The 26,575-nt window shown below is 41.4% G+C and overlaps 1 protein-coding gene across 1 annotated transcript; it reads right to left on the bottom strand.

Annotated features, from left to right (window-relative positions):
- Window positions 1-295: 295 nt before the first annotated feature.
- On the bottom strand, window positions 296-26,575 carry jmy (junction mediating and regulatory protein, p53 cofactor). Its single transcript, XM_023422347.2, has 10 exons — window positions 25,229-26,575; window positions 18,001-18,174; window positions 9,237-9,387; window positions 8,283-8,452; window positions 7,591-7,756; window positions 6,341-6,531; window positions 6,152-6,229; window positions 5,113-5,205; window positions 4,461-5,004; window positions 296-4,315 (listed from the first exon to the last, which is right to left on the bottom strand). The coding sequence occupies exons 1-10, from the start codon at window positions 26,078-26,080 to the stop codon at window positions 4,005-4,007; spliced, it is 2,730 nt and encodes a 909-aa protein (XP_023278115.1). The 5' UTR covers window positions 26,081-26,575; the 3' UTR covers window positions 296-4,004.

Genomic DNA, 26,575 nt, shown 5'->3' with positions numbered 1-26,575 from the left:
AATGCCTCTGATCCAGTCAAATTACTTGGTCGGAACTAACTGTTGTATAACGGCTAATGAAACGCCTGTGGAGCGGAGTGATACATGTAGTTAAAAGTCCCGGCGCCGTTATATTCTTATCATGGAATGCCTCTGATCCAGTCAAATTACTTGGTCGGAACTAACTTGTATAAAAACTATTAAAAGTTTATAAATGCTAAATAAAATAGTGGTAAAGTAAAATGTAACTTGTGTTCTGCGAAATCCTGAAAACTGACATGACCTGTGTGATTTAATGAAATAACATTAAAAGACATTTTGGTGCTTATTTTTATTTTGAAAGGACAAAAAATATATATAATAAGTAGGATATAGAAAGCAGAGAGGAATGTCATGATAGGAAACAGAAAGTGACAAAAAAAAAACCTTATAAAGTACATTTACATTTGTATGCTTTAAAAATTCTTTAAAATATGAAGTTTCAATAAATACTTCAATACATTTAGGCATGCGGATATATTTTCCATGATTTACATTTTCTTACAGTATAATTCATAAAATGACTTTGTCATCTTCATTATTGCACTTACGTTGTGATGGGTTCGTCCTCAAACCGGTCACATGCATAAGGTCATAAAGGTCACAGGTCAAACTAGTGTCATGTTCAGGGAGGAGGGAAAATCTACGAGTCACAATTTGAATTCTACAAATGTTAAACAAACAAAGAGGTTAAAAAAAACACATGAAAGCCAAATAGAAAAAGACTGAGAGAAGGGAGGGAGTTACTGAGCAAAGTCAAATATCTGTTGCCAAGGTTACAGTTACACCTGATCTAAAAAAATGTTTAATATCAGTAAACATCTGTGTTTTACAGACAAATCACAGGAATGTGTCGCACTGCGTGAGAAATTGTTCAGTGTCATGGCGATTTTAACTAGGCAGCAGTTTATTTGTTTGATAGCTGTAACTCTGTGTTTTCAGCAAGTTTAACATTAAGAGAAATAAACTTTTTCACCTTTATGTGGAGCTGGATGAGAAGATCAATACCACTAGCAGCCTGTTAGCTTAGCATAGCATTAAGACTGGAAACAGAGGGAAACAACTTGCCTGGTAACGAAATCCACCTACCAGCATCTGTAAAGATCAGTAATTAACATGTTGTATCTAATCTGTACAAAACCAACAAGTTGTGGTTTTACCTGAGTGTGGAAAGTAAAATTCTAATGTTTTAATCAGGATCAACAATGTATAAAAGATTTGCATCAGAAAAGAACATAAATCATGATAAATTGTGGTAAATCAAAATTATGAGATAAAAAGTTAAACATTTTTCGGACAGAAATGGGCTTCAATAGTGATGTGTAAAAGATCAAACAAATAGGAGAGAGTCAGATCCGTCCACATCTGATAATATTTGTGACTCTTTCTGTTCCAGGGTAAATTTGGTGAACAGCTATGACAATTTGCGACCCTATCTAAATGTAAATACACTATAGGGACACTATTTACAGTTACACCCATTAAAATAAAGCAATTTAATTAAGTATAATAAATTAATTTGCATTGGCAATAGAGCTGAAATCCGTTATTATTTGGAGACTGACTGAGACTTCCTGTTTCCAGTCTTAATGCTGAGCTTCTCATCGACAAAGAGAAAAAATGTTTAAATTTCTCCAAATGTTGAACTGTTCCTTTAAATGAAGCCGTGATATTCGGTGCATGACTTATTAAATACAGGAGAATGTGAGTTTAGTTTTTCAGTTACAGACGGGTTTGACACTGTTCATACATCATAAGGTATAAAATCACACGTACACGACAAACTCAAAACAACAACTTCATTAAGGAAAACAAAAACAAGGCAGTGGAAACATAAAGAGAGAGAGAGAGAGAGAGAGAGAAGAGAGAGAGACTCGGGTAAATAAAAAAAATAAACAAACATCAAATATGACCCAAATGTTGTCAGGCGTGTAGAGCAGGAGCTGCGTCTGTCACCAGCAGAGGGCAGTAAAGTTTTCAGCTGAACAAACAGGCGTCAATGTGCTGCATGTAAAAACGTCCCTTTATCATGAGTCCACACTGCTGCACATCTGTTTATATGTGTTTAAAGCCTTTTAAAGAGTGAGGAAGCTGCTGTTAAACACTAAATAGGGGTATTTGTAAATCGTAAACATTTCCCCACTTCCTCTTTATTTGTTAAAGATCTTGTGACAGATTTTTTCAATTAATTGATTGATTTTGTTTATAAAATAGAGAAAATTGCCCGTCAATTTCCTAAAGCCCAAGTTAATGTCAGACCAACCAAAAAACTGTATTATATTATGATACATAATATTTAGTTTCAATGTTATAAAACAGAAAAAAAAGCAGCAAATCGTTGCTTTTGAGAAGCTGCGACCAGAAAAGAATCTGAGTCTTTGCTTGAAAAAACAACTTAATAAATCGATTATTAAAATAATTGCAGATCACTCTTCCCTCGATCAATTTAAGTAATCATTAGAGCTCTAATCATAATATCTGGGGGGAAAAAAAATGTTCATGACCACCGTTTGTCATGTGTTACTGGGTCTAATTGGGTCTAATTTAACAGTGGAGCTCAGTATTGATCAGAGGTCATATTACTGTTTATCCATTTGCCCATTTTTTCAATTCAGAAAGTGACAGTAAAAACAGCCCATCAGAGAAATCTAGATTCAAGTAATCACTTATATTTCAATAGGCTCTGAAATATAAATGTTTTATATATTTACTCAAAATACTGACCTGGTGTTAACGGCATCTTTAGAAGATGAAAAGCAGAAGATGCACAAGTCAACGGGTAAGGTTTTATATGAAGAACTACAGCTGTTTTCATGCTAAGGTTCCCACTGTTGGTTTATATCTTTATCTCTGGAAATACAGCGTCTGTCTTCAGGCTGCTCCTCACGAAGTTAAAGTAAAGCTCCCAGCTTCTTATAAACTCACAGAATGAGCAAATATTTAAGTTTACTTTGTGTTTCTGATCCAGCTGGGCCGAGCCTCAGTGTGATCCTGTGTGGGCTGGAGGTAAGAGGTTTATTTGGATCACATCCTAACATGAACTTTCTCATCTATACTCTGCAGTTCTATCAGCTACAGCACGGTAAACTGTGAGTTCAGATCTGGCTCGGAGAAGGAGGAGCGATTTCTGATGTTAACTGTGGCCGCTTCAGTTTCTCCATGTGGAGGCCTCACAGTCTGAAAACCTCTCAACTAGACGATATGATTTTTTTCTTTTTTTTTTTTTTAAATATCTTTCCTCTTGTTACATCATATTTTCCTTTACATACATCTGTTTCTATTCGTATCTATTCATTGTTTGTAAAGTGAAAATGCTAAAACATGAATGGCTGATTCTCCAAATGTACAAGTCAATGCTGGTTTTGGTTTTCCTTCCACCAGAGGATGAAAATGAGCCAAAATCCAAACTGTGCAACTCTAAATCCTGTGGCAGCTCCACAACTCCAAGTAGAAAATGAAAGGAATAGTTCAACATTTTGGGAAATATGCTTATTTTTTTTATTTCTATATGCAAAATATGAAGCCACATTCAGTAATTGCATTTCCCAAAGTATCAAATTATTCCTTTAAGTAAGCAGGAAGTGTCCTGCATTCATCTTTATGAAATGAAATATAGAGAGTGTACAGATTGTGTTCAGTAGAGACAGTCTGAATTCTTCCTGTGTCACTAAGAGTGAGAGAAACGTAAAAACTAAACACTCACTTCCTGAAACAAACCCATCACAGCGAGCTACAGTACAGAACGGCTCCGATGTGAGAGGTTAGAGGTTGTATCCTCAACAAGAATGCCACATTAAAAAAAAATAAAATTAAAAACAAAGACTAGTGGTCCGTCTTTACAAACAACATGCAGAAGTATGAAAAAAATCCGAGCCATTGTCTGATATAAAAAAAAAAACTAAAACAACCAATGAATTGCACCGAGGAATCTCCAGGAGATTCGACCCCGGCTTGTCCGCTGAAGTTTTTTAAAAAATTCTTCTCGACTAGTTTTCCCAGTCAGTGCACGGCAGGCCTTCGTCCTCAGACTCGGATTCTGGTGAAGCCTCTTTGATTCTCCTCAGAGCCTCGTGGATGCTGCGGGTCAGAGCGTCGGCGGAGTGCGGGAAGCTCTTGGCGTGACGCTGCTGCTCCGGCCGGGTCCGGACCTTCCTCAGCCGGACGCCCTGCCTGATCTGAGCCAGGATGTTGTTGCTGTCGTCGTCCGGGTCGGGGGCCAGGACTCGCAGCTCGGCCTTCCTCAGGTGGAAACTGCCCCGTTTCAGAGAGGCCAGCACTTCATCCATTGGGGAGCTCGCTGCAAACACACACACCGACGCCACGGTTAACCTTAAACTGCGTTAGACCGTTTAGTACAGGACTGAAATCTTAAGGAATATTAGTTTAAATCAAACACTTTTAATTTGATATGATAAAATAAGGACGGTGAGTTTCCTCCTCACCTCTCCTCCACTGTGAGGAGTCCAGCGAGGACGTCTTCCTCAGCTTCTTCCTCGCCGTCAGCAGCTGACTGCTGTCGAAGAACCGAGGGGAAAATGGAGCCAGGGGCAGCGAGGAGGATTCGGACTCGCATGTGCGTTGCAGCGCCGGGCTTCCTGTGGGGTTCTTCTCCCCGTCCTCACCCTGCTGCTGGTCCTCTGAGGCAGGGGGCAGTGGAGGGGGCGGGGGAGGCGGGGGAGGAGGAGGAGGAGGGGGTGGAGGAGGAGGAGGACCCAGTGACAGAACAGACGGGGAAGCTGAGAGGGGAGGCAGCGAGAGGAAGGGAGGCAAGGAGTCGAGATTCTGTAGGTCAATGGTTGGTAGAGAGACGCTGTCGCAGCTGCAGGCGTCGGGTGGGGGAGGGGCAGAGAGCTGTGGGAGGTCGGAGATACAGTCGGTCTGAACGCTGGCTGCCTGGGTGATGGGCTGCTGTCCCGCCCTCCTCCGACTGTGAGTCTGACTGAGACGCAGCCGGCTGGACTTCAGGGTCACCTGACCTGGGTAACGCTGTGGGGGGAGGAGGGGGGGAGACAAAGTGAATGTGGATTCAGAGAGAAGTGGTCGTCATCAGAAGAGACCGATTGAACTCTGGTCTGTGGGCGTCTGAGTTCTCACCTGTTTGAGGCTGCGAAGTCTGTCCAGAGTCCTCTGCCTCTCCTGACTCACTCTGGCGTTTCGTTTGGCTTCATCATCGTCTTCAGCTTCTCCCTTATCACGAAACAGAGAAGATGTGATGTAATTATTTTTAGGTTCTGCAGAGTTACTAATTCTTCAAGTTACTGATGGATTGATATGTTTATTTAAAAGGTGCTTTCACGTCCAAACTGTTCGGTTTCGGTACAAACTAACTCTCAGTGCGGTTTGATTTAGCTGCTGTGAAAACAGTCAATCCAGCTCCAGTGTGGACGAAACCACCGGACTCAGACCACTTGAAAACTGGGGCCTTGGTCTGCTTCCAAACAACAGCAAACAAAATGATCGATTGGCAAATTAGATTATAAAGAAATCAAGAGTAAATCCAACATACATCCTCCCAACAAGCAAGAGCTAATCAAACTTCAAGCAGATGATTCCTCAGGTCACTGGTGCAAGAAAATACAACATGAAATTCATCCTCAACACCAAGATCATTGGTAAATAAACAAACAAAGCTTCTTTTCAGGAACATCTGTCACATCTGTCTTCCAGATGTTCACTACCAGGTCTCAACTGAGTGAACAAGAACCTCCACCGTCTTTGATTTGGATCTGATTTCTCAGCTTTACCATTATTCCTCAGAAAACTTTCATCTTTTTTTATTATTACTCTGAAAATGAAACACAAGTCAGAAAGAGACAACACTGCAGTGACCTCTCTCTCTGTCCCAGTTAAACATCCTTGTGGTAAACATTTCCTCTGGCAGCTGAACAAAGCGTTTCTATAACAACAACCAGACATGGCTCCCATCACGCGTCACCTTGTGTCCACCTCAAGAAAGCAACTCGTGGCTCGACTCTGGGGCGAGTATCCTTAAAAACCCCGTCCTCCTGCTGCTTGACAGAGCTTTTAAACCCTCTTTATTGTATTTAACAGTGTAGTAAATATGGAAAAGCTCATATATGGTCCATACAGTTTGTCAGATGCAGCTACAGACTAATAAATCTTTGGGTCTCACCTGTTGCAGTGTCTGAAGAGAACTGCCGTCACCTTGGCGCTGCTGAATCTTCTGGTTGTGATTGACGATACAGATTTCCTATGAAAGAAAACAAACAAACAAGAAAAAACATAAGTCTGCTGCACTTTCCCAGAGCTGTCTTCAAAGAGCCGCCAAAACCCGACCTCGTCATTGATGGTCAGCATTTACCTTCTTGTTTTTGAGGTAGACTTTTTTGGCGGTGATGCGGCCGCGGCGGGCCTCGAGCTGCCGTGTCCTCTGCTGCAGGACGCCCAGCTCTTCGTCTCTGAGGGGGGATGGCGGCGTCGCAGGGTCTTCTACTCCCTTCATGGCGTCAGGGCTCTCAAAGGCGTCGTAGTACACCACCTCGTCCTGTCGCTCTGAGACAACATCAGGACAGATGCATCAAAACGCCGCCTCATACAGGAGATACGACCTGTTAATGAGCGACGCTGGTGCTGGTGTTTTATTTTATTATATTATCTATATAATAAGTTTTATTTAGCTGCTGCTGTTTGAGTTTAAATTAAATGTTTTCTTACTGTCTTTTTATCTGAAGGAGCATAAAGTAGTAAAATCAATAAATCATTTGATGCAGCAGCTTTTTAGAAACTTCAGCTGTTTGAGACTCGTTTTGTAAAAAATAAAGATTCACAGTAGAGCTGCAATAATTATTTGATCAACAGAAGATTTATTGGCAACTATTTTGAAAGTTGAGAAACTGAAATCAGATGTTTTTTTATTTTTCAAGCAAAAATATTAAAATATCTGATTTCAGCTTCTCAGATTTAAAGATTTCCTGCTCCTCTTTGCCACTTGACAGTTAAGTGAATCTTTGGGTTTTAAACTGTGAATCAAAACAAGCAGAATAAAGACAAGGAGAGACAGAAAATGTCAATCTCACTTTTTAAAAAAAAACAAAAAGGTATTTTAAAAGACAAAAAAAAAGTAGATTTAATAAAGAAAATCACTATGAATGGAAAAATGTAACCCAAAAAGTAAATCAGCAGATGAGTTGATAATGAAAATAATCATTAGTTTCAGCCCTAATTCAGAGATATCATTTAATGTCAATGCTACTGGATTTTGAACAGCATATATTGTCCAATGTTAATCTTTAACATTAACACAAAACAAACATTTTTTTATGTCGGGACAGGAGTCGAGAATTAGCAATAGCTAATTAGAATTAGCATTTGCAACAGTTATGAACTTGTTGTGCAACACATTAGTTTCATGCCTTGTTTTGAAACTGTGTTAAATTGCATTTTCTCTGTCAAATAAATAAATAACCTGAAAAATTCACTTAAATTTGGTTTTTAAAGAGTTGATGTGGAACATGTTCTCTGATGAAAAACTTGTTGATGGAAACCTTTACAACATATCTTTGGTAGCTGGTTCTTGAACACTACAGTCACAAAAACAAAGCAGCTGCTCACCTGTCATCTGTCTGCGCAGACTCTGCAGCTGAGCAGTGAGCAGCAGCTCCTCACAGCGCAGCACCTCGGCCTGGATGTCGTACAGCTGCAGCTGTAACTCGTAGTACAGCGCCTCCAGCTGGTCCAGACGCAGCATGGCGTCCTCCCCACCCTGCAGACTCTGCATCTAAATCCACAGCCACAGGATCACATTATTACTCTTCCACAGGGTAAAGGGTGTGTGTGCTCGCTGCAGCCTGGGTGATTTTCCACCGTGGTTTGCAGCGATACCCGACTGTGCATCTGTTTTTAACACGTGTCCCAGTGGAAACTGAACCTGAGGCAGTTTTCCTCTCTCCTGAGCTGCAGCACTTCAGTTTAAAGCAGGTATATTGCAGTTCGTGATTTTCACATGTAAAACAAACATTTGACCCCAACAGTCATTCCCAATGAGTCATTTCCACTGCTGTGCACCAGGATGTTATTGACTCCATTACAGGATGTCTGAGTCATGAGGTCACTTTTCTAACAGCCATTATCTCACTTTTTTCCCCCCTTAACTCACTCAACTCGTCTCACTTCTGACAACCTCACTGAGCATCACCGGCTCTTTAAAATCACACCAGACACTGACACACACACACACACACACACACACACACACACACGTCTTCGTCTACATCAGTGAGAGGCATCAGTGTGTCGTGTGTTACCTCCTCCTTCAGGCCGTGTTTCCTCTGTTCCAGGCAGATTTCTTTGGCCCTCATCAGCTGGAGAGTTTCTCTGGAGACGGCGTACTGCAGCCGCTCCATGCGCTCGACGGCTGCGGCCCACGCCGACTTACCAAACTTCCTCTGGTCGGCGCGCATACGCTCATACAGAGCTGCAACACATACACAGATTCTCAGAAATGGACTAGAGCGATCGATCTGTCGATTAGTGGATGAACCCAAAATTAATTGGCTACTATTCTGATACCAAGTCATCATCTTGAGTCTTTTTCAAAAAGGAAAAATGCCCAAATTCTCAGGTGTCGTGAGGATTTCTCTGTTTTATATCATTATAAACTGAATATCTCTGACTGTTAGACTGTCGGTGAAACACAACGAGACATTTGAAGACGTCAGCTTGGACTCTAGGAAACTGTGATGGACATTTTTCACTATATTTTCCTTTTTTTAGCAACAGGAAGAATTAAATTCATTCTTTGATTATCATTAAAGAAGAAAGCGCATGTGATTTCGGTGCTGTATTGTTCCGAGGTCAAATGTGGGCCGTCAGTATTTTTGAGATTTTCAAGTGGAGCCACGAGCTGGAAAAGGTTGGGAACTGCTGTTCTAGACTGATCGATTAATCGATTGAACAGCAGAGTGTGCAAAGTGCAGCTCAGTGAAACCTTCAGTGAAGCCTAAACAGCCGTCGGCTGACATGTTTCTCTGCATAGCTGAGATGGTTTGGGGATTAAAATACTTTTGGAGAGAGAGGGACTCTCACTCTAGTATGTGAGAGGTCAGAGATGAATGTTGGTTTAAAATGAGGTCTGCACGGTTTGTTAACTGCACCTTGTTATGGAGTAAACAACTCAATTCAAAGGGTCAAAGGTCGTAGCAGAGACGAAGCCCCACGCTGCTTCATAAAGACAGGAAATGCCTCCAGTCTGTGTTTACCTTTCTGAGCCCGGGTCGTGGTTTCAAAGAACTTGACGGTCAGGTCCTGTATGGAGAGAACGGCGGCGTGAGCCTTCTTCTGCCACTCCTCATCCTCCTTCCTCAGGCCGTCCACGCGACGAGGACCCAGGCGCTCTGTCTCCAGGGAGATCTGACGGGGTTACAGCAGGTCGTTAAGGTAGGTCAGCTGATCAGGATTTGCATCAGCACAGGTAACAAAGTTCAGTCGGTGTGGAGCAGGGGTTTCTAAATATTATACTACATATACACTATACTGCATGTGATGTGTCACATGACAACAGTTTATATAAATTAATTTTGTCGGTCCTGTTATTCTGTGCAAATAATCACAGACAGGTTCAGGGGATTCAGACAGCGAGTATGACGTTGCCATGGATTCAGTGAGTTTATCACTGTGGGCCTGGAATTGTTTACATCCAACCTGCACCATTAAAAGTTTGCTGAAATAACTGAGAGGCTCCTGTTTGCAGTGTGTCCATGGACGTACAGACAAGTATCACTGGATGACTTTGACCTTAAAAACGGTGATTTACAGACAAGTTTTGCAGCTTTAAGGAGAATCTTTTCTTCTCTGATTTCTAAGTAGATTTACGGACGATTGCAGATCATCCTCAGTGTCAGTGAATCTAAAAATACAGCTGTATTTCTACCTGCCGGGAAAATTACACAGTGAAAAGTGAAAATGTGGCCTTTCTTCAAATGTTAATGTTAGTTTTTATTTCATGTGGCATGTACCGAAGTTTGGGTATCCTACTAAATCAGTACTTAGTAACCTCCCCACCCTCTTTGGCAACCGTTAAACATGAGAGTGGAAATATTCTGCTGTGCGGCGGTGTGTCACAGGAAACACTGCACAGAGGGAAGAACGGATAACACTAAATGTTCTGGAGGCAGACGTCCTGCAGTGAAGGTGAAAACAGGCTGGTTTCTGCAGCAGAACAAATCTGGTAAAATGAAGGTTAAATAAAATAAACTGACACACAACCGTAGGCGTTTGCAAGCTGTGGTATTTGCCAGGGGTGGGGGGATTACTTAGCACTGAATTAAGCCCCTTTTCCACTGGTCGAAAAACCCACTAACATCAGGCTTTTGTTAGCAACGGAAAAGAGAACAATCAGCGTTGGTAGGGTGCCCTAATTTGTGCATATTCTGCAATCACTTTCTTTTTTCCACGAAACAGTATATTAACATTTGAAGAAAAGCTATTTTTAAAGGCAGTTTGCTGCAGGTGAGGTATTCATTTCTTTTCACTTCAAAAATAAATAAATGTAATTTTCACAAATTTATGCAAACAGGTTTTATGTGCATCACGCCTGTGTTTTCACATTAAACCGAGCTCGGACTCTGAGAAGAAGCTGTGTTATTCTGTAAACAGGTACTAACAGTTTCAGCACCTTCACTGCCTCCATGAGCTTTGTTTTTAGATCTAACATGCCCCTGTCTCTCTCACCTCAGAGTCTGAAACCCCCTGGTGAGGCTCAGTGATGCAGCGCTCTGTAATACCAGCCGGTTACAGCAGATGGCGGTAACAGTGAGCAGTGGCCACAGGCATGTCTGTGCATGTTTATGTTTACAGTGACACTAACCCAGTGTCCTACTGGGCTGGTTTAAAAGATGAAAAAAAAAAAAAAAAGTAACTGTAAAACAAAATGAAAAAGAAACAGAGGAAGGAGTTTTCATCCTGTGGCAGAACGTCACATGTCAACCAGAGTTTGTGTCTCAGCTCAGCTGCTCGTGTCAGGCCATGTGAAGAGAGTGAGAAACAGAGAAAAAGCTGTGCCACGTGGAGTCCTGTCCTGGGAGTCGACTGAGAAATACAACCCCCAGGAACAAAATGTACACAGACCAAACTCCCTGTGAGGGCCCTCGTGCACATACGCTCATATATTAATATCTCAATGTAAAACAGATGTGTGTAGGTGCTCGAACGTAAACAAGAGCATAGTAATCACCAACAAACCTCAAAGGCCCTGATTTATGTTAGCCAGCATACTCAGCGCTTTGTACTGTGAGTGTGAGTGTGTGTGTGTGTGAGTGTGTGTGTGTGTGTGTGTATGTGTGTGTGTGTGTGTGTGTGTGTGTGTGTGTCTGCACGTGAGGCACAAGAACAGGGAGTGGTTTTTGGGGTGAAACCGGGAGCGAGTGGGGGAGGAGAGATTACATCAGAGACCAGACAGGAAAAAAAAAAACTAACTTCAGGAATGAGAGAAGCAGGAAGAGAAAGAAGATATTAAAAGTAAAAATTTAACTGGGTCCCTTTCAGCCATGATCTCACAGTTCAGGTATCCTTCAGCAGAAAGAATACAGCACAGGACCTACACAAGTTAAGAGCTGCACCTACATGTGAACACATCTGACAACAGTCCTGTCGTTAACACCCACACTGAGACAAATGGAAGAGAGATTTAACCTCAGCAGATCAATCAGACCTGGCGACATGTCACACTGTCTGTGACACTGGGGGCTTTTAAAAACATCTGCTGCAGAACTTTTCCTTTTGCATGTTGTTGTCGAAGTTTACTTTGTCCCCGCTGACCCCTGTGACAAATCAAACTACAGCACAAACATCTCTGTGTCAAACTGGCCCCTGACTGTCACTGTGTCAGACTGGTTTTATGCAAAGCAGAATGCAGCTATGCACACGACTGGTAAAATGCATCATCTGTTTTCCAGTAAACGTTCACATACGCTCCAACATGTCACATACTGTCAGGAAGTACAGGGGAATATAATATTAAACAAATCCAATTTTTGGACCACCGTTAATCCACCGTTTATTAAATAAAAGCCTCTAAACTCGTTCTTAAAAACATAAATATCACATATCAAGTCAAAAGTGAATTAAAGTAGGTAAAGAAAAACTACGTGTCTTGGGGAATATACATTTCACAGAGCACTCGCAACACTGTAAAACTCACGACAGTTAAAAACAAAGACGATCAAATTTGATGCAGCTGAACTTTTTTTCTTACACACATTCTTCTTCCTTGTTAAAACTTGGTGCCTACATTACCCACAATGCAACTTCACTGTGTTATACGTCATACATGTCAAACACGTTTGTGTTTTATAAAGAGGACAGCTGCACTGGTCTGGTTTTCTCTCTTCTGTTGTTGTTGGGAGCAACTGCTTTTTTGTTTTTTGCTATTTTTTGCAGACTGAAATAAATCTCTATTTCACCAAAATGCAGAAAGAAGCAAAACTAATTAAAGTGAGTTGGTTTAACATAAACCTCTAAAGCTGCTCTACGAACAGGCAAAGTGACGTTTCCATAAGAACTGGACGTTTGCCCAGGTGAGACTAAATATCACGTTCAAACACCAGGGCGAATAATAACGGCAGGACGACATGACGGAGTATCACAGAGAGAGTCATCTCCACCTGTATCAACTCCATCATCTCTGATATGTCACCTGCTGAAGCACTTTCCCTCTCAACTGTTGCCTCCTGGTGTGACCTGGTCACCTGACCTAATCTCTGCCTCTTGAATGACACAGCACAAGTCCATTCATGCATCACCACTAATCACACAGTGAGACAGACTGAGGAGAGATGAGCTCACTGCTTTTCGTCTACATGCTGATTGTGAGCCGCGTATCCTCCACAGTCATTGTGTATTTGATCTGCACGGTGCGTTAAAGGCTCTGTGAATGTTAGGATGTCTGTGAAACTACATAATGAAGTGTGGTATCTGTTTTGAAGTCATCCACCAACTTGTTTTGTTACCGCTCCTCTGGAGGCAGCGGAGGTTACTGAGGTAACTGAGCGACTTCCTTTATCACCTCTGGTTCACAGCTGTCGGTGACAAAACACAGACGTGACGGACTCACTGAAAATAGAAGTGACGCAGGTTCCCGCGGTGAAGTGGTGGGATTAGAGCATGGATACTGTCTCCTTATCTCATATGGTCAAAATAGCACATAAATGCCTTTTTGTGAGTAACACAGTGTTAGATACTCTGCAGTTTTTAATCAGGAAACTGCAGCTAGGGGTCGACTGAGTTAAAGGTTGAGACAACTGGCAGAAAGTTTTTAAATATTCTGTATTTTTCTTATTGTCAACAAAACATTTTTTTTTTTTTTGCATTTTTGCTTAAAAGACACAAACGATTAATCGATCATCAAACAAGTTGCCGCTTATTTTTCTTTTCACCAACTAATCAATTAATCAACTGTTTTGGCTGTAATTACACCATCAATTTCTACAGATGATGTAAATGTAGTTTTTCTGAATCACGTCTAGAGCTTTTTCAGTCAGTTGATTAACTGATTAGTCAATTGGCAATAATTGGTTGCTCATTTCAGCCATTTTTCAAGCATAAATGCCACAAGTTTTCTGGTTCCAGCTTTTCTTTGTCCTACATCAAAGTAAACTCGACACCTTCGGTTTGGATTGCTGGTCGCACAAAAACAAGACGTCTGATGACGACATTTTGGGCCTTAGAAAATTGTAACCGGTATTTTTCAGTATTTTCAGACATTTTATAGAAAGATAATGAAAAAGAAAATAATCTGCAGTTTAATCAATACTGATAATAATAGTTAGTTACAGACAAACTGAATACATGAGGAAAATAAATCCACAGTTTTATAACCAGGAAGTTTGTTTACAATTTATTCTATAATGTGCATTTTACACATTTTTATATCCAAGGAAACAACAGTGATGCTCACTTGTTTAATGTTGCAGAATTTAAGTTCCAGGATAAATACTGAACATTGTTTTACACAACACTGTTTTTTATCACCTGGACTGAATCATCTAGAATTGAACTGAATCTAAATAAATTGACTCTGAACTTTGTGAATCAGAATCAGATTGAATCATGGGATCCATCCAGCCCGACGGTTTACTCTAATCCAGCTCATCAAATCACTTAATTTGCTTATTATGCTACATGATGCACGTGAACACAGCAGGTGTTTCAGGGATCACCGTGACAACCGTTGCCATGTGACGCTACAGTGGATGTGAAACGGTAACTGGAGCTCACTGAGTTACAAAACTATCTCAGACAGAGAAATCACATTTTTAATTCATGGCTGGACTCTGACCTTCCAGGCAACAGGACACCTGCGCCACACCGCTCTGACATGTAATAGGGCTTTCCCACAATGCACCATTCACCAAAACACTCGACACCCTTTGTTGTCGATTCTTTCAGGTGATCATTCATTCATCTGTCCATCTGCTGCGTCGCTCACCGATTCAGTTGAAATGAGATGTTTACAAATGAGTCGAGTGGAAAAAAACATACAGCTGAATGATCACCGTGCTGAGCTGCAACGGTTAGTCGAATAGTTGATCAACAGAGAAATAATTGGCAACTATTGCTAATCGATTAATTTCTCACACACTCAGTTCTTAAAGTCTGAGAAGTCGGGACAGTTAAAGCAACAAAGTCAAAAATACATATAGTTTTAGAGCGCACGTAATTGTCAGTTTTTCATCTTATCTGAAGGCCTATATAGCCTTAATGTTTATTTTTGTAGTGAACAATCGGGGCTGATGTGATAGAATATACTTTATTTTCACAATAAATATTGTGTATTTTTATAAATATCTTCAGATTCCTTTTTTTTTTCTTGGTCAGACTTCAATTTGTGTCAAACTTCACCACGCATCAAGGCATGTCTGGAAGAACCTTTTTCACTATATTCTGACATTTAATCAACCAAACGATTGATTGATGAACCATTGAATTGAGAAAATACTCAGCAGATCAATCAATAATAAAAATAACCATTAGCTGTTGCCCTATTGAACTGTAAAACTCATCCTGTGCAGCCTCTGTGAACACAATACCAAAGCTATAAAACACTATAAACTCCTGATGTAAAGATATTTTTCAGTTTGAAGCCGACATGGTCGACATGATTGAACCTGAACTCCACTTTATTAGAACAGTTTATCTTGCAGCTCGAGGCACCGTGGTGTAATGGGCAAGCAACTGATCCTCAGCTTCTGCTCTCATCTTTTTCACCTCACCTTTTGCGACATCAAGTCAGATGCAAACTGCATGTAAATTACAGTATCCTGTGTCCTCATTCCCAACGCCCTCTCTTCACAACGGAGAGAATCTCTCTCATGATCCCCTGACTCGTCAGTTTAGGAGAAACCAACCGCCTCTGCCGGCATCAAGGTCTCATTTGCATACAGCTTTGTTTTCAGCTGTTGGGTCGCCCTGAGGGGAGCAGGTGGTAAAGCTGGAAACTTCATCGTACTGAGTTCAGATTCTCAGAAAGAGGCATACAAGCGTGTCAAAAACAAGCCAGATGATAAGTCTGCAGGTTAAAGAAACATCAGGAGAGAAACACTTCTTGTTTTGAGTTCTATAACCTTATTGGACCCACAAGAAACAAATAAAAGTGTTTATATCTTGTCCCAAATCCACACAATTTGTTTTTTTTAGTATGTAGCGTGTTCACGCTGGAAAAGTAACAAAATAAGTGAGTGCATATTCAGTGCCTCCCAGCTGTATACAACAATCATTCCTGATGATAAAATGAATTAAATTGATGCGACCTGGATCTGGATAAGCAGCTGTAAATGGATGGATTACCCAATTAAAAGTAACTTATTATTTTCATATCTTCAACGATTGATCGATTAGTTAATCAAAAAGAAATCTGAAACTATTAAAAGCAAAAGTGTCAAACATTCGGTCTTTTACAATAGTAAATTAAATATCTTCAGTGATGGACGGAAACAAAAATAAAAGCGAGAGAAAATATTTCATATTTTTGTAAATACCTTCTAAAGGCCTTGATTTAAGGAAGCTGAATTCAGTGCTCTTTAGGATAGTTTGTATTTGTGAAGTTTAATTGGCAGTGAGATACCTGAGTTGCATCTTGACAGTGTTGTTGTGTCATTTCCTGTTTGTGTTTGTGTCAATGGAGCTCTACGGCTCAGAGGAATAAGATCAATGAGGCTTTGGGTTCACACTTGTTAGTAAAATCAATTCACTGTTGTTTTTTTGTCCCTTCATGGGATTCATTGATAATAACAATAATATATAAGATCACCAGACTCAAGAAAAAGTGCTACTTACTTAAATCAACACCCACCCAAGAGCCCGAACATCATCATAATGCTTAGCAGTCAGTGACACGATGCTGGAGGAGCATGCTGTGTGAGGAATGTAGCTCAGAGAAGGGAAAGTACTCACAACACCACAGAGGGTGAATGACTGAGAGAAAGAAAGACGGGGACAGAGACGTGGACAGCATGTGTCCAGTTAACATAACATCTAACTAAGGGTAACAAGAACCGGACTTTGGCCAAGTTTGGCAGCGGTTTGCATCAATCATAGCAAAACGTCTACGCAGAGTGAAACAGGATCACACAGACATGATACAAGGATATCATCAGGATATTACCCCTGATCCCGTCCATAAATCTTAAAAACCTCCAAATTTTGCCTGAGAATCATCAAGTTTTCTTATGAATCACAGTCATCCAGTGACAGTTGTCTGGACGTCCATGGAAACACTGCAAACATGAAGTGCTAATAGCTAATTTGGCATCTTTTAATGGTGCCAATTTGCCAAAATGGAAACAAATACAAGCTAAAAAAAAAACTTGTTGTAGCCCTTGTTGTAGTAAATTTTGTTTCTTTCATAGTGGAAACCAATCTGTTCTCAGGCTGTAGATTGTGTCACAGTAATGATCATCATCATCTACAGTTGATGTCATTTGCACAGCTTTTTGCTGGCAGCAGTGAAGCCGCTCTGTACGTCAGACAATCTCTATCAGGTCTGAGCACAAACACACCTGCATACTGTACTTCATTAGCCACTGCTGTTCAAGGTATGCACGTCTATAAACCAGCACAAAGAAGTGGCATTTCCAACTAGTTGAACTGGCTATGTATGTTTCTGTGAGGTCTGGGTGACCTGGTAACATTGATAAATGATGCCAATGTAATGAATCTTCAGTCTGGTTTTGTTGTTGGATTTACTGCTGTTTTACGGTGTGAAATGAATATTTGTAGTTAGAAAATTTGTTGCATTTGTTCAGAAATCCCTTTAATGTGACTGTATGTCACGTCCTCCTGCTGGGCTGCTGAGCAAAGTAGAACTGTGACCTATTGACCCGACCGGGCGTGTGTTCACACCAAACCCAGCTCTGTGAGACAGTGGAGATTAGCCCGTGGATTTACTTCCCTTTTCAAGCCTCTAATGAAGAAAAACAACAAAGATGGAGTGGAGGAAGAATGTGGAAAACAGAAGAGTGTGCTGAGGCTGCAGAATTACTGAGTGGTTTAGTGGCTGCTGTAATAATACTTATGCTGGTTGTTAAGCCGCTCTGGGCTGGGGAGAAAAAGCCTCTCTGGCTGATCCTCTGCCCTCCACAGCCCCCGAATGCAAAGCTACAGGGTAGCACAGATCGGCCACTACACCATCACAGCCGCATGTAGCCTCAGCATCTAATGCTAATGTCATTACAGTGGGCTTAGAGGGGCGGGCTCAGTGAAGGACTTTACCATGCAGTGGTTCAGGGCTCATTTCCCAGCACTGACCCTGGCTTTTAAAACCGCCGAACCACAACGACAGCATTGTAACTGGTGGAGTTCACTGTGGTGAAGAGGCAGCCTGACACAAGTCAAAGTGTGTTCCAGGACAGACCAGTTAGCCGGCCACAGCGAGGTCTAAACCTACTTAAATCAAGCCCTAAAACAGATGGTATTTGTATCTGACTGTGTGTGTGTGTGTGTGTGTGTGTGTGCATGTGTGTGTGTTACCTTAATCTGCTGTCTGCGCAACATTGCCAGCTCCCTCATGTCCCTGAACGGCTGCAGCAGGTAGTGGTATAGCTGAGTTGTTGCCTCCAGCAGCTCTCCGTACGCCTCGTCCTCCTCAGGGTAAACCTGCAGCAGCTCCACCATGCTGTCCATGGCTTTGTGCTTGTCCAGCACCTGGGACGAAACACACACAGAGAGGAAAAGATGGAGCTGGGAAACTGGTGCATGAAAAGATCCACACGGTGCAATATAGTCCACTTCAAGGAAAGACCAAAACCAACACTTAGGGCTGCGATCAATGAGTAATTTCATCATCGTTTAATCTGCAATTATTTTTTTTTCGATCTATCAATTAATCATTTAGTCTACTAAACATTAAAAAATTGTCAAACAATGTCGATCACAGCTTCACAGAGCAGAAGGCGACGACTTAAAATGTCTAAAACATTCAAAATATACAGTTTAAGAAAAGCAGCAAATTCTCACTGGAATCGGCAAATATTTGATAGTTTCACTATTATTGCTTAAAAAATGACTGAAACGATTGATTGATTGACTGATTGATTGATTATCGTTTCAGTTCTACCAACATTGTCTCAGTCTGGTGGCACCACACCTGCGATTCTTACTGAACACCTAAAATTTAAACTGTAGTTGACCGACTGCAGTTTGTAGTAAAGCTGAAACAATTCATTGATTAATTGTCAGTTGGTCTTTCACTGGCTCCATCTTCTCATGTCAATATTTGCTGGTTTTCTGAAACTTCTGTGACAGTAAACTGAATATTGTTTGGTCTGTTGATCAGACAAAACAAGACACCTGAAGACGTCAACTTGGGTTAAAGGAGATTATAAAGGGATTTTCCAACACAATTAAACAATTAATTGAGAAAGTAATCAGACTAATTGATAATGAAAGGAATTGTTGGTCGCAGTTTTTCCACTCACGCAGAAGTAAATCGTTCATTTGTTGGGGACTACTTTCAGCTGCATATTTAATGATCTAAAGAGTATTAACAGCAGCACGACTCAAAACTACAGTGCCCGTAGTCATGGTGATGAACGGACATGTCACCAAGTGTGCACTGATGCGTTTTTAAAAGTTTCTGGACAACAATGGAGGTAAATGGCACATGGCTACACAGGAAGTTCATGTTTGTGGGATAAATATGATCAGACTTCTCCTTCAAACATCCAACTGAGCAGCTGATTCCATTTCAAAATGACAAACTTTATTGTCAAGTGTACAGCAATACAGCTTATTTAAAAAGATTAATTATAAATTAAAAAAATTTTAAAAAAGAGTATGATGCTATTGTTGCTAAGTTTACTGGCCAAACTGAGCTTTAGTGTGTAGTGGGGTTCTGACTATTTCACAATTACAATGTGTCCCAAACAAAAGCTCTTTTAAAGCTCAAGGGGGAAAAGAAATCGAGAGTATAAGAGTGTGAGAGAGCCTCACTGGTGTGTGTGGTCAGGAGTGATACCATAAAGTACATTGTTGGAGCGCAGTACAATGAGAATAAATTGGCCCCAACTGTTGCTGATTCATACCATATGTCCAGCCGTCCACAGACTGTTCGTTGTTCCTGAGATAAACGCTATCAAAACAGCTATTGTACACACAAACACAATTCACATCCCGGCTCTCAGAAACCAGTGGCTCCGATTTACACGGCACAATACTCCTCCTTCACTTCTGCCTCAGATAATATTGAAATGTACCACCACCCAATCTCCGCTGGATAAAGTGCTCTTCTCTCTATAGATATGAATAGAGACTCTTATATGAACTGCAGGCTGCTTTTCCGAAGCCCTCCACGTTGGGATCTGGGGTAGACACTGCACGATTCAGCTCGAACACTGCTCCTACTGTTTACCTTGGGCCTGCGTCTCCGTGGTAACCACTGACCAACTGTGCACCGACTCCCCTGCCCCTGCAGTCGCAGCCAGGCAGGAAAACCCCCGGGCTAAATGAGCCGGCTCCTGCCTGGGCACCAGCGAAGAAGAGCTTTGCTGTTTATGAGACTTTTTTTTTTTAACTTATAAAGTTGGATTCAAACAAAACTTTTAGAGACAGAAGAACTGGAGAATTTCAGAATAAAATCACTGACACTGGACGGGCCTTTTCTTGTCTTTCACTGCTTCCTTTGAAGACACAGCAGTTCTTTTTAAATAATGCAACACTCTCATTTCCCGCTGTAACTTTATTTACATAGTCAAATCTATTTGTTGATGAGAGCCAGAGGGCCTGAGACTGCTCAGTGTGAGAGCTGCTGAGCCGGCACTTAAAAGGCAGCAGGATTACACATCTTATCGTTAAAAAGAATAAAACTATTACTCAATTAAACAAAAACAAAAATGCCAAACATTCCCAAACTGGGAGGATTTCTGCTTTTCTTTGTCGTAAGTGATTATAAACTGAATATTTTCAAGTTCTGGGCTGATGGAAGGAAAAAATAAGCAACTTCAATGAGTCAAGAATCTGTGATGGGAAATTTTTTATCTTCTTCAGACATTTTAGAAACTGAATGATATCAAGAACATAATCAGCAGATTAACTGATAATGTTGAGTCTCCGCAGGCTCAGTGTAGTGGGAGGGTAATTTAAAAAAAAATGTATTGATTTTCAGTGGAATCCTGTTATCGTTTCACAAAATAATAGTTTCCAATCAAACATTTGTTACTGAATGTTGTCAGGAAACGACCATCCAGAGATCCAGTCTACAGCCAAAGGCAACATACAGACTCCTAGACACCGTTTACTTTGAACTGCCTCTTAATATTTTACATACTTTATCTTTCATATTATTATTATAGAGCAGAAACGATGAGCTGCTGAATCGATGGGTTGATCAACACAAAATGATTCTGCAACTATTTTGATAAACGTTTACTTGTTTCAGTAATTTTTGATTTTTTTAAAGGAAGAATGCACAACGTTCACTAATCTCTGCTCCTCCATTATGATGATTTGATGCTTTTAGACTGAAAATCTTTCAGGTTTGAACTGCTGGTTCAACAAAAATAAAAGGAATCTGAGGACGTCATCTTGGTCTCAGAGAAATTGTGAGTGGGATTCTTTTATTTTACAAATTTTTGACATTTCCTACACTAAAGGATGAATCAATTCATTTTTATCGTACAATTTTTGTTACTTTACTTCCTGGTGATTTCATGGCCCTGACTTTTATTAGTATTTAATTTAATAAAAGCAGCAAATTTGGTCTCATACTGAACTTGATCTTGAATTTAAAAATTGGCAAAATAAAGGAGTGAGTTTAACATTAAATGTACTTATCTCTCACTTCAAACTTACTTGAAAGATGTGATCAAAAAAAATAAATGTTCTTGTTCTAAATTTAGCTGTTCTACATACAGAAAGAACGCCAATGTGTAATGAGAACATAATTACAGGACGTTCTGAGCGATATGAGTTTCAGCCCTGTCATCAGGACCGACTCTTCCAGTTTGTCGGTGCTAAATCTGCTCTGTCTCGTTGGAGTACTTCTCTCTGTCTGTCTGAAATATCTGACAGGAGGAACACGCCTCGACTGGGATCTGAGCAGACGCTCTGTTTAAAAGCTCATTTGAAGCTGAACGCTATTTAAGAGCCGCGAAAAAACAAAGCAAAGTCTAAAAAGGGAAATCTCCCTCAGAAATACAACTCAATGACAAGGTTCTCTGCAGAGCTGTCACCACCTTTGAATCAAATGAACTCAGACCTGCAGCCACAAATCGTTTAGACTAATGTGGTTTGATTGTGTACAGTGGTTACACTGATGATGATCAGCATGAGCACTGTGACCAGTCTGCGGCAGTACAGACGCAGCAGGGTGTGATGAAGTGTTTGTTCATTCCTCCCTTAAACATCATGAACATTTTCTGCGACTTGTGCCACAGTAAACCTTCTGTCGGCTCAGACCAGACGTGGTTTGTCCTTCCTCAGATCACTGTCAGCAGACACCCACCACTGCTGACCAGGAGGACACCACCAGCCTCGAGGTGCTCTGACCTCGCGTGACCGCGTGTTACCATAACGATCTGGCTCCTGTCAAAGTCACTCAGGTCTTTACACCTGCACATTTCTCCTGCATGCAAGACACTGACTACAAGAACCAATTGTTCACTTAGAGTCAACAGATTAACCTATGATGAAAATAATTACTGCAATAATTAATGTTAATTGGCAGCTTTTAAATGCCAGGTTTAGATTGCACTCACACCCTTATGTTTGATAGCAAACACTGAGGTGCAAGGCATCAGTTTAGTTAATGTTTCATCAGTTTTCATAGATTTTACATTATCATTACAACAAAGAAAAGAGCAGAGCCATTAACGTGTAACTATTAGCTTACAACGTGTCAGATTTACTGTAGGTAACCTGTTTTTCTTTAACAACAGACCACAGATAAGGAAAATATTGTAAGTCTGCGGTGAATGATTGACAGATGTTTGCCCCACATCTGATGAGTGTTGTCCACACTCAGTCCTTCTGCATATTTGGCCCAGTTATCATCACACATCACGGGGTCTGGAGAGTGAGGCTGCATCATGTGAAAGGCTGTGGTGAGGGCACAGCAGTGATTCTCCACCTGCTCCGTGCACACCAAACAACCAGGCCAGGCTCTGGATGACTTCCCACAGCACATGAGGTGCTTTAGATAGCTTGTTTTATTCCATTAACAGATATTCAGTTAACTCTTATATGAAACCAGGACATTTTGGGCTGTTTTGCTTTAACGGCTATCATTGCTGTAACTGTAACTTAAAGGTGAAATATAGTAAAACTCTCATTTAGAAGTAAAACATTCATGTGTCCTCCTTTTCTTCTTCTCTCCACGTGCTCGACTCTGGCCTCCTAACCACTGGGTCCAGGTCAGCGCTCTGCTTATTACATTACCTACAGTCAAGGTTTATCAAGCATGGACTTAGTGACTGGGAAAATGGAAGCACGTGCAATCTAATAAAACTGCCTTGTAATAAACACTAGCTCTGTTGTTGTTGTTGTTGACACCATGGCAGAGTGGTGTTGATTAAAGCCTGTGGTAACTTCAGAGGCTGTAGTTGTTAGCGGTTGAGCTGGTTTGCATTATATTATGATGTGTTTCTAATTTGGAGTTTGTTCTTCCATTTATGTAAAGAGCATGGACCAAATATTAAAAAACACACTTCAAAACCAACTGCCTTTTACGGGACATGAAGACGGTTTTGTCTCTGCTGCTTTCCAAGGCTGCAGCTAATAATTATTTTCCATTTACAGTTAATCAACTAATCATTTTGTAGATAATAACGACAATTGGACATCATCACTTCCCAGAGCCCAAGAAGACATCTTCAAATTGCTTTTTCTTTGTCTGACCAACAGTTCAAAACAAAAAACAGCAAATCCTCACATTTGAGAAACAACTGAATAATTTTCTGCTAATAAACAAATAGATTAATTGACTCATCTGAGCTTTACTACCGTTTATGATTTGAGCCATTTTCAACACCACTGTGACGTCCTCACATGCAGACAGTCACATTACTTGACCTCTCTTATCTTCTTTGTTTTGACATATTTTCCCAGCCGCAAAAACAATCCAGGAAACTCCCCACTGACTAACCGCAAGATCCTACATTTTCTACACTGAATTCAGCCAAATCTGTGTGTAATTTTGATAAAACTGAGCGGAACAAAACGGTCACAATCTCCTTTAAAAGATGTGTGCAAGAAGAGCTCTGTTACATTCACCGGCCAAGTCATTTTATTAGGTACACCTGTACAGTCCTCATTTACTTAGAATGGTCAGTAATAAACATATACATAATATTTCCCTGACTGTCAATCAGACGTGAACAAAAAATGAACTTTCTGGCTGAGCTGTTTTGTTGGATTGCATCAGATTTTACCGGCGTACCTAATAAAGTGGCCTCTGAGTGTGTGAGTGAGACATTATGTCATTAAAATAATTTCTTCCTGGTTGGACCGAGCCCTTCCCCAGCTGTTTGTGCTTTGTGTGTCAATCTGTCGAACAACGCAACAAAGAAGGTGAAAGACTTTGGCTGAGGCTTTGTCTCCTCTCAAACACACACTGGTCATGACCTTGGTTTTATTTAGACTTCATAGCAGTGTCCACAATGCTCTAGTCGGGTTTGTCGCTCACTCATCTTGTCTGATCTAACAACCAGGTAACATATGACACATGTGCTACAAACAAAAATGAAAATATAAGGCAGCATCTCACATGCTTGTTGAGCTACTTATATGTCTTCAGCTATGTGGACTAACACTGGAACAGCCTCAACAGCTGTGGTGGTGACACGTCATTTCTGGGACTCCACCTCTAATTGTTCTCCCATGTTTCTGTGCAACTCCCTTCAAACTGCTCAGCCAACTGGAGTGTGATGTCTGGCCAGACCCGCTCATATTACAGGCCTGTGAACGTGCAGCAACAGATGGTTTATCACAGGAGGAGGGGTGGGGGGGTTGGGGGGGTCAAAGGAAGAGGAGGAGAATGAGCCGACCATGAGGGATAATTATACTCTGGAAACTACATTCTGTATGGGACCAGTCTCAGGGTTTCTGCTGCCACCAAGTTACATTTAAGACATTTTAATCACATTAGAAAGTAATTTAACACCTGTTTCATGATCACACTGGACAAAGTATGAAAAGGTATATGTATGTAATGTAAACCAGCAGAACCAGCCTTGAATTGTTGTATTTTTAAATCCATATCACATTTTTTTATCAATACTCCTTGCTACAACTTATTTGTATTTACATTGTTGATTAATCTGCAAATTATTTGTTAGACAATAATATTCAATCTATAATATGTGCCATTTATAGTTTCTCACATCCCAAAGTGACATCTTCAGCTGTCTTGTTTTATCTGACCAACTGCTGAGTAGCAAAAAAAATGGATGAATGAATGGATGGATGCATCTTACAATAAAAACATTATTCATTTATGGTGCATACATGAGTTTTGCACAAGGTCAGAGGTCTAGAAAAACAGTACTGCAGATTTTCTAGTCATTTTTTGCTAAAATCATATGCAAAAACATTTTTAAACTAATGTTTTTAATGTTTTTTGGGGAAACTGAAATACGTGTTTGTAAAGAGTGTATATGTGGTTTTATAAACTCACTAAAAATCATTTACCAAAGACTTCACATCCTTGGTTCATACACCAAACATCTTCTCTTCAAACTACATGAATAAAGATGATTAATTTCACCTCTTGCATGCGTCTCTTGGTCCTCTCCAGCGCATCTTCGTAGCCTTTCTGCCTCAGCTCACTCAGGCTCTCGTAGTACTCCTCCGTGTCGTCGCTCTCGGAGAAAAGCACCTGTGAGAGGATCTTCCAGCCGCAGGTGTCCAGGGCATGACCCAGGTACACCTGCAGCTGGTAGCACAGGGCCTCCGTCTCCCGCGGTGACATCCCGGGTGCACCGAAGAGCACTGTCCACACTCCGTACTGCTCCTCCGGGAAAGACGGTAAACATGGCTCTAGGTCCGAGTTGACGGCGCACAGCTGGAGGTGGGCTGCCCTCAGGTCCTGAAAGGAGAACAGCCCGGCCCAGCTGAAGTCCTCGCGGCCGCTGTTCTCACGGTCCCCTGGGTCTGAATCATCCGGAGACAGGAGGGCATCCACGGGGTCCAGGATCTCGATATCTATAACCTTGGGTGTCACAATATCCCAGGATCCCGATGTATGGCTGATACACTCTAAAGTCTGTGAACCCCCGACTTTTAAACCCTTCATATCCGTTGTGGGTTTTCCTTTGGGGACGGAGTGTGGTCTAACTTTGCCCGCTTGGCAGACTTCATCTTTTCTCGACGTGTGTTTTTCTGCCACCGAGGCACCGGGGGCTGGAGGCGCAGTGGCGGCGGGGCTACAGTCGAGGAGCGGGTCAAGGAAATTGGCCCGTCTCTGCACGGTTCTGTTGTGGCAGGTTATGGCGAACTTCCCCTCGATGTCGTTCCAGGCCACAATAAAAGCAAATTTGTGCCTCTCTTTTTCGTCGAAGACCCGGGGTCGGACGGACACCCATCCGGACTCCAAGTTGTCCTCCATGGTGAATGACATCTCATCCAGCCAGTAAAAAAAGACGAGTAGATTAACGGTTAGCTAGCAAAAAAAAAAAAAATCAATTCGGATGTCGACGCTAAAGGCTTCAGCTAGCCAGCTAACGGTCGGGGCCAGCTAGAAAAGTGAAATCCGCCGGAGCAGAAACGAACAAACCGGGGAAAAATAAAACGGTGAAACAAAGGATTTCCAGCTTTGTTTACCCAGCTGTGTGCGAGCGGGCGAAAGCGCAGCTAACGTCGTTATCCGTCCGGAGCGTCGGGTTCGGGATCCAGACATGAAGAAGTTCACCGGACGTCGCGGTGTAAACGCAGCGGGAGAGTCGGCTTCATTTCGGGGCATATAACGTCAGTTGTCATGGCACCTGCCAGCTCACCTGCCCGACGCCGGCGCTCGGTAACAACAATAATCGTGAACTGTGCAGTTCTTTGTCCGCGAGCAGACAATGCGGCCGCGCGCTGTCACGTGTGAGCTTCTGTTTACAAGCAGTCAAGG

The sequence above is a fragment of the Seriola lalandi genome, unplaced genomic scaffold (genome assembly GCF_002814215.2).
Source record: "Seriola lalandi dorsalis isolate HSWRI2012SDOR001 ecotype SW California unplaced genomic scaffold, Sedor1 jcf7180002054680, whole genome shotgun sequence".
In the NCBI taxonomy this organism is placed as follows: domain Eukaryota; kingdom Metazoa; phylum Chordata; class Actinopteri; order Carangiformes; family Carangidae; genus Seriola; species Seriola lalandi.
Note: the sequence above shows the minus strand (reverse complement) of the source record. Positions and strands in the feature narration are given on the sequence as shown.

Excerpts from the sequence above, each read along its gene's own strand:
- jmy (XM_023422347.2), bottom strand. The coding sequence starts at position 26,080 with ATGTCATTCACCATGGAGGACAACTTGGAGTCCGGATGGGTGTCCGTC. Across the intron at positions 7,757-8,282 it reads AACACGGCCTGAAGGAGGAG|ATGCAGAGTCTGCAGGGTGG; the intron begins GTAACACACGAC and ends CTGTGGATTTAG. Across the intron at positions 5,206-6,151 it reads CTCTTCAGACACTGCAACAG|GGAGAAGCTGAAGACGATGA; the intron begins GTGAGACCCAAA and ends TTTCGTGATAAG.